The following is a 16,684-nucleotide window of genomic DNA, read 5'->3' on the forward strand; positions in this document are numbered from 1 at the left end:
TTGTGGACGGTTGATTTGGTTAGGATAGTTACATTAAAGATACTGTGAAATCATGTAAATGGTTTCCTAGCGCTGGATGGCTACATATTAAAAAGTTATTTGCTAAGCAACCATAAAATGATTTTACAGTATTTTTAATGTAGCTATACTTACCTAATATAACCAACCATCCACTAAACAGTCTATGTGGCATTTTTATACTGGAGAGAAAAAACGCGCGCGTAAAAATAAAAAAAAAACATCCAGGGGGTAGGCGCACCCGATCGGCCAACTTCGGAGAGGATCGGCATTTGCAGCCAGTTGCAGGAAGGTAGCATTGCTGCCGCTAGACTCTTGTCATTTTTCGGGGTTGATGTAATTCGGCATTGTGGTACACAGCAGTTGTCTAGCTGTCGGCGCTGCGGTGCGACCCCGGCCAGGACAGTTACGAGAGCAGGTGGGTTGGAGGGGGGGGGGGGTGGGGCAGGAGGGGAACGAGAGGCGGCCGCGCGGCAGTACGATGGCCGGAGCCGCGCCGCGCAGACCGCCCGTGCCGCCGCGCCCCAGCAGGGAGCGCCTGGACGCGGCGAAGCAGGTGCAGCAGCACTGGTGTGGTTGCAGACCTGCCCGCATGGCCGCGCCACCGGGCCTGCCGCCGCCGCCACGCAGCCTCAGCGGCGCCAGTCTGAGCGAGGCCACGCAGCCGCCCCCGCCTCATACGAGCCACCAGCCCGCCTCCCGGCTCGACTCGCAGCTGTCCCTGTTGCGCCGCGAGATGGTGAGTGCTCGCTCTCCCTGTTCTTGCTCGGAGCTGGGTGGCGACATGGTAACTGTTGCTCGTCCCCTTCCACTTGCCGCGTGATAACACCCCTCCCTTCCCCGTCACTCGGTACCCTCCCTCCTCCTCTTCCTCTCCAACAGTTCTGCTGGCCTTGAGAGACCCGCTCTGCTGCTTCTTACCTCACCACTCACCACATCTACTCGCGGCACGTCTCGGATTGCGATGAATCAGTTAACACAGACAATAGTGCGGGGGGAAAAGGATCACAGAACTGGTTGCACTTCGTTCGGCGAATGATTCTTTCAATGGGAAGATTGGTTTAAAACATTGTGGACGTGCACCATCGCTAGTTTTTACTGTATGTCATAGAGAAACCTGAAAAACGGACCAAAAAGATAAATTCACAAACACGAGAAAACAAATCAAAACCAGCAGGTGTCAAATGTAAAAGACGTAGACATCAGAGAGAACTCTGTGGAAGAAATGAGTCAGAAAAATTACCTCAGCACAGACGAACAATCTTAACATTGCGATGAACAGATGAGCCCAACGATGAAACTGAGCAGGTAATCTGGACAACAGGAAGAGACACAGCGACGCACTTTTCACTAAATGCTTTTTACATTTGACATCAACTGATTTTAGCCTTTTTATGTTTGTGTATTCATAATTTTTATCCGTGTTTGATGTTTTTCTGTGGCATAGACTAAAAACCAGCAGTGGCGTATATCCATTAAAAGGTTTACATTATGTCTGGACACTACTATACATAAATTATTGATTTTTATATGACTGATTTCAGTTGCTCGGTTATCTGCAAAACTGCTGTAATACCTCTATGGTGCCACAAGTACAAGTAGGGAGAGTGTGATGGTTCTGGAACACTATAAACAAACAGGCACCATCTTTGTTCTGGTCGAACCACATGGTGAGGGGGGCGTGGCACCACGTGCTCGGGCCACGAGGCTGCTGGTGATGTTACAGGTGGCCATCTTGGTTCATTTTTCCGAAACTAGGGGCACTGGTGAGGTGTTATTTTTTAAGAATAGAAATATTTTATCGTGGTGACCACACCCCGAACCTAGAGACGCTGATCGGCAGTCAGTAATGCTAGCCACTAGACCAGACCAGCTGTTGAAGGTGGAAGAATTAATTAAGGAATATATGTGTTCAGTTGGGCGATTGTAAATTAAAAAATCAGAGGCACGCCAAGTTTAAACTTATAGTACTAGTTGCTGGTGGCATATTTATAAATTATAGTCTTCTGCTGTAGGCAGCCATATTTTTAAACTGGTGCAAATTTAAACTTATAGTAGTAGTTATGTTTAAAATTCTAAAGTTCACCATCTTTTTTATAGTATTGGATGATGTCAGGGGGTATTCAAATTAATATATTTTAAATACTAAAGACATCATCTTGAATTGACATATGTGCTGACAACCACTATAACAAATCTATAGACATATTTACTATAAATATGGTTATAGTATAGCTTACAACCATAAAATTTTGTGCTGTGTTTTACTGTGGAGTATTCCGTTATACTTAATATAATTTTTGTATTGTATTTAAACAGATATATAAATAAAGTTATTCTTTTTAAGTATTTCACTTATTAAAGTATTTATACCTACAGTAATAAAGGTCTTCATTTCTTTTATACCTCTTATTATATGTAGGGTTTGCTTTTAAGTTTTAATTATTTGTTAAATTTTGGTAGCATATAGGTATATGTTGTTCAATATGTGATAGGCATATTCATCTTGTGTTAAGTAATTTTTATTAAATAATAATTAATTATGTGTTCACAAAACAAAAATTACATATAGCTTAATACTAGAATATCTCTGCAGCTATAGTCATAATGTTTAACTGCATCCCAAAACGTGTTCCTGAATCTGCCACTGGTACAGTGAAGGTGTGTCTCTCGGATTGCGGCCTTGAGGTGACCTCTCCCGAACAACCGCTGCCCACACCAGATATTCCTCTGACGATACCCCTTATGCATCTCATTAGGGTGACTTCTCCCACAGTCACGTCTAGTATCATTCCTGCTGGCCGGCTCTGTCGAGACACACAGGTAGCTAAGGAGATTATATGAAAGGGTTAGGGCAGGCTGCAGGCCTTGAGGAAACAAGCTCTCCAACAATCGCAGCCTGTACCAGACATGCCTCGTTCGCCGCTGTGGCAAACAACTTTCTAAGGGTAGGTTCATATTGAAAGATCTTAGTTTAATTTTCAATATCACTTTGATTCACCCAAGTTTATATATTTTCAGGGAAACCAACCCGGGTGACAAAAACAAGCATTGAAAGTCTCTTGTGTATTTTATTAATCAAATAAGTATCTGGTTAATTTGTTACTTGCAGTTCTTCGGAATAAAACCTACCTTTGAGTTTGTTTCCATCTAAATCTGTCGAATAGTAGGTCCAAGGATAAATATCACGTATCTTAATAACCTTGAAAAGTTCATGAGTCCATTTCATTGTATGTCCTTTAGAAAATAATTCGTTATTTCTCAAGATCCGTACATAGCCGCCTACGCGAGCCTTAGGCCTCCTGGGATCAATTTTTTTCACACCACTGTAAACTGTTTTAAGAAGAGAATCTCTTTGGGACTCTGCCAATAGTCCTATGAAGTCTTTCATTTTCATAATTTTAAGCAAAAGCTTCAACCATTTGTAATTTTCCTGAGCAGACATATCTGTAAACAAAAGTGATTTTAATTTCTAATAAAGCATTCAAAAATTGATGACTTCAGCTCACTGTTGGAAGAAAAATGATTAATTCTGTTTTTTTTTCTTTTCATTAAGGCCTGAAAGGGTTAATTGTAAAATTCTGTACCTCTGCCGGACTGCACTAGCTTGAACATACCAGAAGCCTTTAAAATACGTTTCATAGCTTGAGTCACAAGCTCTGCAGTCTTCTTGGCTTGAATGGCGTTATCACATTTTGAGTAAACATCAATGCCCATTAAAATAATATATCTAAAACCTTTATCCACATGATAATAAGGTTGCATTTCAAACAGATCTATTTGTATAAGATTGGTAAGGCCACGAGTGATTACTCTTCTCTAAGTGTTCCCTTGGAGAAGGGTAATACCCTTGTAAAATTCAAATACAGTCCCGTGTCGGCTAATCGTTTTTTAAAAAAAGCTGTGCTTATTTTTTATATAGGTAAAAAATGGAAAATAATGCATGTGCAGTATTGGAAAAGTTCTTTAAGACGCCTCTTCGCCTACGACTACATCATTGTGAACAAATGTTACTGTAAATATGGTTGGTTTTTAAACACAAAGGTTTTAAACTTACCATTTTTTATGTTTTCACTTTCATCCAGCCGGTATGAAACCCCACACACCACTGTGTAGCTATCATGTGTATCGAGTGTGACCGCTGGCATTCATTGTTGCAGCTCGGGCTTCGGCAGCTGGACTTTGCGCTGCTGTCACAGCTGTGGTCCCTTCACGAGTCCATCCAGGAACTGCGTCAGCTGATGCAAGAGCAAGAGGAGGGACCGGCACTATCTCCCCCTTCCCCTTCCAGTGCCGACGAATGTGACGACATGTACTCCCCGCTGCGGTACCCACCAGCGCTGTTGTCCGCAGTGCCTGAGCAGTACCGCCTGTGCGCTAGCTCATCGCCCTCCAGCGGAGAATACTAGCATCTCTTAGACCCATACAAGTCACTGTCTGTGGTGCCTGAGCATAGCTTCTGGCCCTCCTATACTATCTGTTGGACACTGCTCACTATGGTTCCTGGGCTGACCGACCATGCACTGCTCCTCCTCTAGCTGAAGATACTAGCATCTCCTCTACTATACTCACACCTACTGTACCCACCAGCACTGATGTCTGTGATACCTGAACGGTACTGCAGTACTGCCTGTGCGCTAGCTCCTAGCTCTCCTAGCATCTTTCCTCTGCATTGTATAAAACAGTAATTTTCTAGCACCTACCGTACTTCCGCTCTACTGTCTGAACATACCACCTGTGCGCTAGCTCCTCGCCCCCGGTGGAAAATACTGGCGTCTCTTCTCTACCATGTATATGACAGGCACCTATTCACACCATCCTTACTTGACACTGCTGTTGTCTATGGCTTTCGAACAATGTTGCGTAGGCTGTAGCTTCTAGCCCACCTGCTGAGAATATTAGTATCACTATCATCTACTATGTATAAAACAGGCATCCACTCGCACCTACAGTACCCACTAGTGCTGTTATCATCGGTGAATGAGCAGTATCATCTGTGCACTAGCTCCTTGACATCCAGCGAGAAATACTGTCGTCTCTCATCTACATTGTATAAGACAGGCATTAACTCACACCTACTGTACCCACAAGTGCTGTTGTCCACAGTCTCTTCACTGTTCATTATAGCGAAGTATAGTATGCGTGGGTTACCCACGAGTCTAGGATTTCATGGTGCGTGAGCATTACCACTTTTGCGGTAGTAGCTTCTTGTTTTCCAGTGGAGAGTACTAGCTCCTCTCCTCCACATTCAATTATAGCGAGAGCGACATTTACTTTGCCCAGGGTACCCACCAGCCCTGCTTTCTAGAGTGCGAGAGCATTACGTTCTATGCATTAGCTCATCGCTTTCCAGTGGCGAGTTTATGGTCTCTCCTTCACTGTAGATTATAGTGATATTTACTAACAGCTCAGCTTCTCAGGTGTGAGAGCATTATCACCTGTGCATTAGCTCCTTGCCTTCCAGTGCAGAGTTCTAGTGCCTCTCCTCTGTGTATTGTAGCAATGTATAATGCTCCGTGGGAAGCAGACAAGTAAACACATTAGCAGCCTGCATTCTGGTGTCCAGCACCCTTTGTGATATGAAACTTTCATCTTCAGATAGTAGATGGTTAAGCTGTTTAAAGGTATTTGTATTCAGTACAATTCTGTTGTGAAAGCGTCCTTGATAACTTTGAAATGCTGCAATTCTGCTTAGTTTCCCATACACCATGTGCATATTGGTCATCTTCGCGAATGTTACGTGTTACGTGTCATGCCATTGCTGTTCGTCAACTCGCAGTACTGAACATAACTGTCAACACTAATCCTCAAAGCTAAACATGTAAACCCCTCACACTGTGCTGTACAGAAGAGACTGCTAGTTTCTTGTGCATATAGCCAAGTCTAAATGTTTTCACACTTCTCGTCACCTATTTCCCGTGGAACATTTTAACATCACTCTGTTGCAATCACGAGAAATTTAAATTTGCACTCTACTTTTTATGTCTATAACTTTGCAGTGTTGAATTTATGGACTGAGGTTTCTTAACAAATGTTTGCTAGTGTCAGCATTTTCTGCCACCAATTTAATTTATGACCAGCGATTTCCGAACACACTTTATACTTGCCGCAACAGTACCTGCTAGCTCTGCTCTCTATGATAGCCGATCAGTACCGCCTATCCACCAGTTTCTCTCCAGCCAGTGGCGAATGCTATACGGCCTCCATTTAATGTATGATTTCACCATCACCTGCTAGCTTATCTGTCTTCAGTGGCCAAGCAGTACTGTCTGTCCACTTTCTCTTATCCAGCAGTGAGTAATGGGGGCACTGCAATGGTGCCTGCCATCCCTGCTGTCTGCAGATGCAGAACATTACCGCCCATCTATCAGTTCATTTCCATCCAGTTGTTAGTATTAGCAGTCCTCCTTTCAGTCGCTGCTACAGTACCTGCCAGCTGTGTTGCTTGCGGTGACCAAGTAGTACCAACAGTGGCTTTCGGGGCTCTTCTCAGAATGAATGATAGTGACGTATACTTGCTTGTGGCTACTGTATCCATCAGCGCTACCGACTGCAGTGGCCAAGCAGTACTGCCTGTCCAGTTTTTTTTCATCCCACAGTGAGTATTAGCGGCTCTACTCTCAATAGATTATAGCGTCATATTCTCGCGGCTGTGATACTTGCCATCTGTGATGTTTGCCTGTATGCCTGTCCACCAGTTTCTCCCCCTCCAGCTGCACTCTATTTAATGGATAATAGTGACATATACTTGCCGCTATGTTACTGGCCAACCATGATGTCTGCTTTGACCATGTAGTGCTAACTCTCCACCAGTTCCCCTTCATCCAGCTTTTATTCATTAGTGGCCAATCTCTTAATGTATACTGACCACTACGTTACCTGCCAGCCCTGCTTTTTAGGGTTTGCGAGCAGTATTGTCAGCGATTTCTTCATCCTCGATAATCATATAGAGCTGTCTTCCCACACTATTGATGAAAGTGACACCTATTTGCTTCTTCGGTTCTCGAAAGTTTTGCAGACCACGTTTCAGGAGTATTTTTGCATGTTATATGGCTTTTGGCTTTCCAGAGTTGATTACTTGCTGCTTTATTGAGCTGCTTATCTTACCAAAATGTTCTGCAGAATTATGTTGTTTTTTTTTTTACCAAAAATAAATTAAGTTGCACATTAAACTATTTTTTTGTGCTATCTTGCTGAAGCTCGGAGAGTTTAAATCTGGATATGTTATCTACAATAGTTTTTTAAAATATTTATTTGTAACCTAAGAACTTATTGTTTAGAATTACTTTGAAAATAAATACTTCTCTCAAAATGTAATTGAGACCAGTAGCGGATCCAGAGGGGGGGCTAAGGGGCTCAAGCCCCCTCCAAAAGCATCTGGGTCCACTATTGTTTTAGTTTTTGCCTTGATAAAGCCTAGCCTCAGCTGGGTCAAGCCCCTCCCAAACCAAAATCCTGGATATTTGTATGTTTTTTATATATAAAAACAAACTTACCTGTTTTCTTGTCCTGATTTTATGCTAATTTATTGCAATTAATATTGGTGTTAAAAGTTCCTCAAACATCCCTTTTCCGGAAAAAATTCCCTTTTCGCTGGAAAATTTCTCCTTTTTCTCAAAACATCTGGAGAGGCCAAATTTCCTTTTAGATGGGCAATTTTCCTCAAAGAAATGGAATTTTCCTCAAAAGCCCCATCAGAATTCTTGACCTTGACCTTGGTGATCATTTTGGATCCATAATATTGGTTCCGCCATCTTTAATTCTGCTGTATGGACATTGAGTGCCCCACTCCCGAACGCTGCAGTTTTCTTTACGGTAGAACCTTGAGCCATTTTGGATTCTGACATCTTTGATCTGGCATTATAGACACTGTTTCGATTCTGACGTCATGTCCGCCATGTTTTCATCTGTTGGAGGCCACCATATTTGATGTCACAGCCACCGAATGGTGAAAACCAATTTAAGTCCTGCATAATTAATCTCAGTTTATACATTTATACATATGCTTGTATGTTATGTCTAATAATATGCTTAGCACATCACATTTTTATGCATATACATAATATATCTTAATATTTTTAATGTTACATTAACTGAGCTGGATTTTACAAGACTTCAGTTGATTTTCTTTGTGTGCTTCTGGTTATTTCTGCAAAAACAATTGCTGCATGCATTTTTGGTAGATTTCAAATAGGCTAATTACTACATATTGTAGCCACTACCATGGTGTGACTTGCGAAACATTTTTATATAGTTTTTTGTTTCATGGTCTATGGACCCCAAAACCATCGTCAACTCAAAAGTTTATATATATTGTGAACACAATAACAGTCACAATTTTTCACAAACACTTCCAAACTGATACATAAAACCTAGCAGTGTAAAATCTCAGTTGAGTTTGTTAATGGACAATATCCTACCAAAGGGGTAGGAATGTGGAAGGGCAGGTTGTGTCGCTGTGCTGAGAGAAACGTGTCCTGACGTGATATGACCATCATGCATGATATTGCAATTTACTGCGACGAGAATGAATTCACTGTTGAAAATGGTGGCTGCTAGTTTGTCAAGACGAGTGCGTGTGGTTTTAATGTTGGTGCATCACCACATTAATACATCTGTTGGCTGGTATGGTAAATAATGCAGCATGCAGCTGTATTTAATTCTTCCGGAGGGCGTTTGACCTCATGGTGGAACTTTGTTGGAGATTGCCAGCAAACGACATGATGAAGTGGTCAGCCTCATATTAAACAAGGCCATGTTACTGGTGAGCTATGTTTTGCACAAGTTTCGGTTACCGTTCAGCGATTGTTTGGTTGGAGCTAATGACTAAAATGTGTCTAGTGGTATGACCCATTTATTAAATTTTTTGTTGCATCAAACTGTAGGTGTGCAATTTACTATTCCATGGCAGTTAGTAATAATTGTTAATATGCAGCATAAACTTAGAATCATCATGATACAGTACTATTATTAATCTGTGTTTTTTTTTTTTAAAAAGAAAATTATTGTTGCAAGCAACCAACCAACCATGTTGTGTGAATTCATGTGATTTAGCGATTTTGTCAAGCATATATTGTGTGTTGCTAGGATTCCATAGTTTATACGGCCTATAAGTTGTGTGTAATTATAACAACTAGGTATTTAGATAATAAGATAGTTGAATATATGTCACTAAAATGATGGTGAAATTCATGCTATGGATGTAAGCATTTTACATTCATTGGACTTAGTGACATTATATATTGCAGTCCAAAGTTAAATATTAAGAACTCAAACTGTCTTGAGTCATAACATCTAAATGAGAATTTATATTTTGATTATGACATTTTGTTCTTCAACTAGAGACTAAACCATTCAGTGATCAGTTATTTTGGTTTGTGGGAGACTAGTGGTCCGAGTTAAAATCTCGTGCAAAAATAATACCCTGAGTGAAAATCCTATTGGATTTAATAAAAACTTTAATTATAGTAAGAAATTGTATTAAAGGTACTGATATTCCTATAAAGAACTCTTGACTAGACATTTATGTCCTTCCTAAAATCCTGAAATTTTTCTCCCTTGGACATGCTAACCATAAGGTATGTGTGAGTGATACAAGCATATAGTAAAAATTTTACTTTTCAAGAAAATGGTATTTACATTTGTTTAGTCCATTGTACATATCATTATTGTGGATAGTATTATTGGTGTACCTAGCCCTTAAGCATTTACATGCTGGTTTATTGTATTGCAATTACTGTATTTTGCACATGTTTAGTTATTTAGTTATTTAGAGGATATCAAAAGTCACTAAAAGTGTGATCTGTTAAATGGTTTAGTAATAAAATGAGAATATAAACAATAGTATACTGAAAGAGAATAGTATTTAGTGTATTACAACCACTGTAAGTAACCATACTCACACAAAATAGATACAAGCAAACAGATGAGTCTGAGGTCCAACTCAGAATAGCATCCAACGAGTATAGTTTTGTGTGTGAGGTAATATGCCCAAGCCCAATAATACTTATAGCTTACACCACCGCCTAGAGTCAACCGTAAATGATAATACAGAACAGGCAAACGGTCAAACTGACAACGAAATACTCATTACCAGTGGTGAAGGATCATCTTGCTTAGTCTAACATAACTGTCTAGGGTCCATGGAAGCCCATGAGTCACATCCATGAAATGTTCTAGAGTATCCATCAGATCATAACAGTACATGAACAACCCAATGTTTGATTTTTCTCCATAACTCAAAATATGTAGTGAAAATACTCTGGAACAGTTAACTAGTACAACTATTCACATTGATCCTATATAGTGGTGCAGGAAGTCACTGAAATAAAGCAGGGTTTCAGTAATCAGGCTGGGGAATTCAGGATAAATTTCACTGAACAGAACAGCAGACTTAACTGTCAAGTTGGGGAATTCAGGAAAAATTTCCTTGAAGCAGAACAGCAGGCTTTAGTAGCTTCGAAAGCAGACTAGAAACAAGGTTCCATATGCAAGACCAACTCTTGGATAACTTATCTGAGAGTATAGTCCAGCTTACAACCTGACTAGAACAACACGAACAACACACAGCTGTTCTGAGGAATACACAAACCTAATACCAGGTTGTAAAGAAGCAGTGTACTGTAAATGCAAGGAACATGAAGATGAAATCATAAAGCAGTTAACAACACTCCACACTGTACTAAATGGTGTACTCGAACGTACTGCTAATCTAGAAGAGCAGGTAGAGACAATGAATACATCATGTTGCAATGTAACTGAACAGATACAGCATTTTTAGGCTCAAGTACACGACCTGGACAATCGCGTTCCAGCAATTGAAACATTCTAGTACATTTTAAATAGTTTCTAAAATATTTAGGAAACTAAGTGAAACTTTCTGGAAAATCTTGATCAATCCAAAAAAAAAACTAGTATAATTAAAATGTATCCCGAAAAATCTAGTACAATATTGAACATTAGAAAAAATTCCATTAAATTTGAAATTTTTTTTTAAAGTGTTCCCAAAATTCTAGAACGTAACAGAAAAATCTAGAGCATTTCAGAAAAATTCTAGAATTAAAAAAAAAAAACCTTCTAATAAATTCAGGAATTTTTTTATAAGATTTGTGAAAATACTGGATGGATCAAAATAATTCAAGAAAATTAGGAAAAATTTGAGGATATTTGGGAACAATCTTAATAGAAAAATTGTAGAATTTCGTAAAAATATTGTAAGACATTCAGGAAAATTTTTGAACATTAAAAAAATGTCATTCCAAAAAGTTCTAGATCATTCCACATAATTCTAGATGCATAATGTTTTTTTTTATTTAATTTTTGAAAATTTGAAAATTTCAATTTTTTTTTGTTAGTTACGTAATAGACAAAAACAAGATGGTGGCCTACAATATTTTGTTTAATAAAAATCTTTAACTATGACTTTTCTACATCCCTCTGTATAGTTTCTATCTTCATGTATCCCTACAGCTGTTTAATTTTAATTCCTTTTACGGACCTAAATCACACAGTTTGGCAACTTCTTTCATGGACCTGTAGGACACCCTGTCCAGATGCTTGAGTGAGCAGCAGGGACCAATAACTCTGGGAGCAGCAACCGCGCTAGATCTCATGTATGCAGTCAAATAGCATGGCTCAGGTGCTCTGTGCTTAGTACATACTGCCCGACAGGACGGCTGCATCTTCAGACGGTCTGGCTCATCTCACCGAATATCAGCTCTCACCACACGCGTTCCCGTGCCTGAGACCACGTCAGCTTTTCTACACCCTCGTGGTCCCCTCTATCTCTCCCGTGCGTCGAGGCTTCTCTAGCTATCACCCGCCCCCCACCCACCTGGTCACGCAGCATCTGCCGCGCTCTGGGGGCCCAGCCTGTGCTTATTGAAGTTTATTATATGATACAGTTTGTAAGTTGTGTGTTTAGCATAGTACAATTGGTAGGATTCTAGCATACTTTTATGGTACCCAAAATATTTCCTGAATAAATCAATCTTCTGTAAAACAGTTTTAATTTAAAACAACTTCACAACATTTTTGTTCATTGGTTTAATGGATCATCACAAGGCGAACAAGCCAATAGTAGCTAATGTTTATGTACTTTTTTTTCCCTTTTCATTCTCAACATTTTTTGTGACATCCATTGTAAACTAGGCCATGCACATGAAGCTGTTTTTAATCAATCTTTCCCACAGCAAGAATTTTTCAAAAACACTTTTAATGTTCCCACCTTTAAACCCCAACTTTCCTGCATTTGTCCTGTAGAAATGTAGGGATGGTAATAAGCAGAACAGTGATGACATTGATATTGTGATGGAATTGCATCACATAGCTGCTGATACCAAATATCAAAACTATTGTAAATTTTTTTTTATATTTTATCTCAAGCCAAGCCACAATCAAAATAAGCATTTCACAAACACAACACAGTATCATATTTTACTGTCAAACTTTATATAATTCAATCTGACTAGTGAGATGCGTACGCCATCAGCGATGATGGAGGAGCTGGGGTGGGAGACACTACACAGGAGGAGGAAAGCAGGCTGAAAAGGGGTGAGGGGAGCTGGGGGAGACAGGTTGAACAAAGGGGTGTCTAGAGGGAGGAGGGTTCATGGACGGAAGATTCAGAGAGAGTGAAGATGAACGGAAAGAACAAGGCAAGTATTTCCTGGCGAAGACGGGGAGGGAGTGGAATGGGATTGAGGGAAAGATACTGGATGTGAGAAGAGGAAAGGACTTGAAGAGGTTTCAGGAATTGAGTGAGTAGGGGGGGAGAGACTCCTTGCCACCGGGTGGAAGCTCAATGGCAAGTGTTATTAATCAATCAATACAGTTGTACATTATGATAAGCTTTTACTAAAATATCTGTATTTGTATTAAGTAGGTACAGTTCGCTCTATATTTTACTCTTGCTTTGCCGTCGCCAGGATTCTTGTGTTTGAGATCCGGCATAATTCCTAGTGGGAAGGCTGGTTTTCTACGTGAAACGTGTCCGGGAGGGCGCCAGCCTAACTCGGTGGTTAACCACGAGGTGGGTCGGTGGGTACGTATGCCCCTGCGTGGCCCGCTAGGAACGGCGGCGGTGGTCATGGTGTTGGGGATCCCTGGTTGCTGATACACTACTGGCCCTACACAGCATAGCACGCTGATCCCCAACTGGGTTGGGGACATTCACAAATAACACACACTAGTCTGGTTTGCACTGTCGTATACACGTAGCGCACGGAGTGTGCGGAGTGGACGTTTAATAAAAATTGGCAGTTACACTTGCAGTTACAGTTACACTATTTTCCCTACACAAAATACACTAGTTTGACACTGGGCGCTCTGATGCGCCGTCACTAAGATTAAGCCCTCACGCCAGTCGAGGTTGATGGGGAGAGTTCGATTAGAGTCGGCTAATCCCGTAAATTACGAACGGCGACGCTCGGGCCCACCTGTGTGGACCGCGGCTCGCTATGAACTTCGTTAAAAGTCTTGATGTGGCCTGTGCACTTCGGCAATTAACCATACGTCTGTGATTGCAGGAGTCATATGCTCCACTGCCCCGCGTAATGTGTTGTGCGGGGAGTTTACGTTTAAGCGGCTGGGATGGGCCCTACACCGTAAAAGGACCGGGCGCACACGCGGAGTTAATTACAAAAAGGTTTTGGAGAGTGACTATAATTACCAGGAGTGAAATCGGTGCAGAATATGGGTGAAGGCTTCCCGTGGGACGCACGTCTGTCCCGGTCCGCGAGTCGCTCGGTACTGGCGTCTGGCCCTGGCGCGAGGGGAGGGCTCCGCGTCCTCTCGCGCCTAGGTTTCTAAAGTTCCGTTATTCGGAAATTATTATATTTATAAAAGATAGTAAGTGGCTCTAAATTCACACATTAATTAATAACTATTAACCTAACACATACATACGTTTCGGAAATTGGATTTAACAAGTTTACATTAATTAAGTTTGAATAATGTGAGTCACACTGGAGACTTCGTCGCTTGATGTCTGCTCCAGTGGCGAATGATACATAAAAATTTGGGGCGGTTATAATTAAGTCACACACTACTTTATTTAACTTAGGCTGAAGGCCGCAAGGGGAGCACTCACAAATGTATTAATAAAAATCCATCCGTGAGTGACTCGGGCACTCCTACATCACACTTCGTTTGCACGGGGTTTTTAATTAAAAGTGGTGTTATAATTAATTTACATTGAATTTACAGTGTATTGGAATCGTGTTGTCTGGTCGATTAAGGCATGGGCTTTAATCCTACCTTTGCTCCGCGGTTCTCGCCTGATTCGGGTGTGCCATGGCTAGGGGTGCGTTCTGTTAGCGGGGTCTAATTCTGGCGCTTGCAGGTCGGGCTTTAGGGTGGCCTTCGGTTGGACGACGTCACCACAACGGCACTAAGGTCAGCTGCCGACTGCCTTACCGCTACTCCTCTGCTCCCTTACACAGCTCGACCGCCGATCGTGTGCGAATGACACCGAAACCAAACCTCGAGCAGTACGTTCTCCTTCTACATAATACTAATGATTCATGATACAAAAACATTTATAAACATACAAATACCCTTATGAACTTACAATACCTAATACAGTGTTACACTCTTAAATAGTATATTCTGTGTCCCTTTATCCTATTAAAGACATAGACATTGGGTGGCAATACAATATGGTGGTCTAAAATGTCAGGAGGTCAGTGGCGTTGCACGTTAAACCAGCATATAGCATGCTATGCTAACTACTTATCTCCCCCCTCCAACATGCCGTCTTCTCATTCGACCGCCAGCACATACGTTGGAGTGACGTCGCCGCTGATGCACTCTCCTGCTCTACTGGTTCCTCCACCATGTACTTTACTATTCCCCTTATGTGATCGGAATTTTCGAAACACTCGAAAATTTTGTCCACCTCAGTAAGGAAGTTTCACTTTAATAAATGATTTTCATGCTGCAAAATATTTGCCAGATAGCTAAAATATATACTTATTTTCAGCACAAATAGATGTTAGATAAATGTGCAAAATTTAAGTGGCTAAAATGTTTAGAAAATTTTGATATAAGAATTTTGATCAATGATTTCGCACAGCTCGTGCATAAAATTGTATGCATAGTCTATGAAATAACTGATATACAATTTATTTTACTGTTATTTTAACGAGTCGTTTGATGCACTCCAGGTCAGTGTTCAGGATGTTTTTCTGGCATGAGTGTAATTTCCCGCATAAAGAATGAGTGTAAAATTGAAAGAAAAAATTGTGATTAGCAAATATATTATAAAGATGGTTGACTAAAGATTGACCCTTTGAGCGTGAGCGTAAAGCCGTTCACTATGTAATTAATTAAAAATACTATATTAAAGCTTATTGGTGTTAAAAAAAAATACTTTGTAGATATCACTTCTCTATGGAATACATAGTTATCGTTGGTTATATTTCATTTTCATTTCGCTGCATGTACGTCAGTAAAATTTCTCTATGGGTTTTAAAGTTTGAAAGTTCTAGCTATGTTCTATGGTTGTAGTAAAATATTATTTCGCGCGAATGTTTACGTACTTCGTTTACTTGTTTTTTGTTCATAATTGTTTTGTTTTTTAAGTTTAATGAACACTGACTCAAATATTTGTTTGAATTCGATGTATGCACTTAATTTGTGACCTTTGCATTAAATTTTGAGTTCACAATGGGGACTGTAAAGAGATCAGTAAGTTAAAATTTAATTTGACTTTATTTTTGTTTTAACTTATTTGAACGTTAAGCAGCTGTTTTAAAGTTTATTTTGCATTTTGCAGTTGGGTTTATGCCGGGTGATATTTAACGACGATACCTTTTGTAAGTAGTGTTGCTAGGACGCCGTGCACTGGAAAACAGGTTCGATAAATGTAAGACGAAGGTGGTTAGGTTCAGTAGGAAGAGGAAGGTATATCGAAGGAAGTTCACTGCTGGAAGGGACAGAATACAGGAGACAGGATTGTAATAACCTTGAGAACAACCTGGGATGGTCTGAACAGGTACAGTAGGTGGTAGGGAGAGGAGTTCGCCGGGACTGCTTGTCAGGACCCTACAGGGAGCAGGACGGTGGAGTATGCAGCAGTGGTCTGGGACCTATTCCTAGTTTCGGAGATACGAAGCAGAAGATGTTCAGCACAGAGCAGAAGATGGATCATGGGTATTTGGAGGATACATATGCCATATGAAAACTGGGGTGAAAAATGTTACAGGGGAGGAGGGTGGAAAGGTTGGTAAAGCTGTTCAGGGTAATAATTGGAAAAGGGGGTAGTTATCGGACATCACAGCTTTTTATAATGGATAGAAAGAAATTGGAAACATGGTTTTCACACACTACATATGCCCCTACATTTACCCTAAAGGGATGGTTTCTTAATTCCTACTTTTTTGTGAATAATAATAGTTTATAGCTTACATTACTATACCAGCAATGGACTTCACATCTTCGTGAAACAAACAGTAATTAGAAATTAAAAATGTATTTTTCAAGTACTAAAGACGTCCCTAAATTTACCCTGAAAATATGGTTTGTTAATTAGTACTGGATGGTGAAAAATAACAGTTTAAAGCTTACATTACAATACTTGTGCTTTCATACTGCCGTAACCATTCATTGTTTACCCGTGATCGTGTTTCTCTTTGTTTAGAACAACTGTAGCCAGCTATGGAGAATT

General features: G+C 40.5%; 2 protein-coding genes across 2 annotated transcripts in view; both read left to right on the plus strand.

Annotated features, from left to right (window-relative positions):
• The first annotated feature begins 600 nt into the window (after positions 1-600).
• On the plus strand, positions 601-9,872 carry LOC134538551 (leucine repeat adapter protein 25-like). Its single transcript, XM_063379970.1, has 2 exons — positions 601-757; positions 4,179-9,872. Exons 1-2 carry the CDS (start codon positions 611-613, stop codon positions 4,425-4,427), a joined length of 396 nt encoding a protein of 131 aa, XP_063236040.1. The 5' UTR covers positions 601-610; the 3' UTR covers positions 4,428-9,872.
• Positions 9,873-15,479: 5,607 nt separating this feature from the next.
• LOC134538552 (nuclear pore complex protein Nup85) overlaps positions 15,480-16,684 on the plus strand; it is an 89,309-nt gene continuing 88,104 nt past the window's right edge. Inside the window, exon 1 of the mRNA XM_063379971.1 lies at positions 15,480-15,705. Coding sequence (XP_063236041.1) covers positions 15,685-15,705 — 21 coding nt within the window. The 5' untranslated portion in view covers positions 15,480-15,684. The remainder of the gene's footprint in view (positions 15,706-16,684) is intronic.

Source organism: Bacillus rossius, chromosome 13, assembly GCF_032445375.1.
Source record: "Bacillus rossius redtenbacheri isolate Brsri chromosome 13, Brsri_v3, whole genome shotgun sequence".
Taxonomy (NCBI): Eukaryota; Metazoa; Arthropoda; class Insecta; order Phasmatodea; family Bacillidae; genus Bacillus; species Bacillus rossius.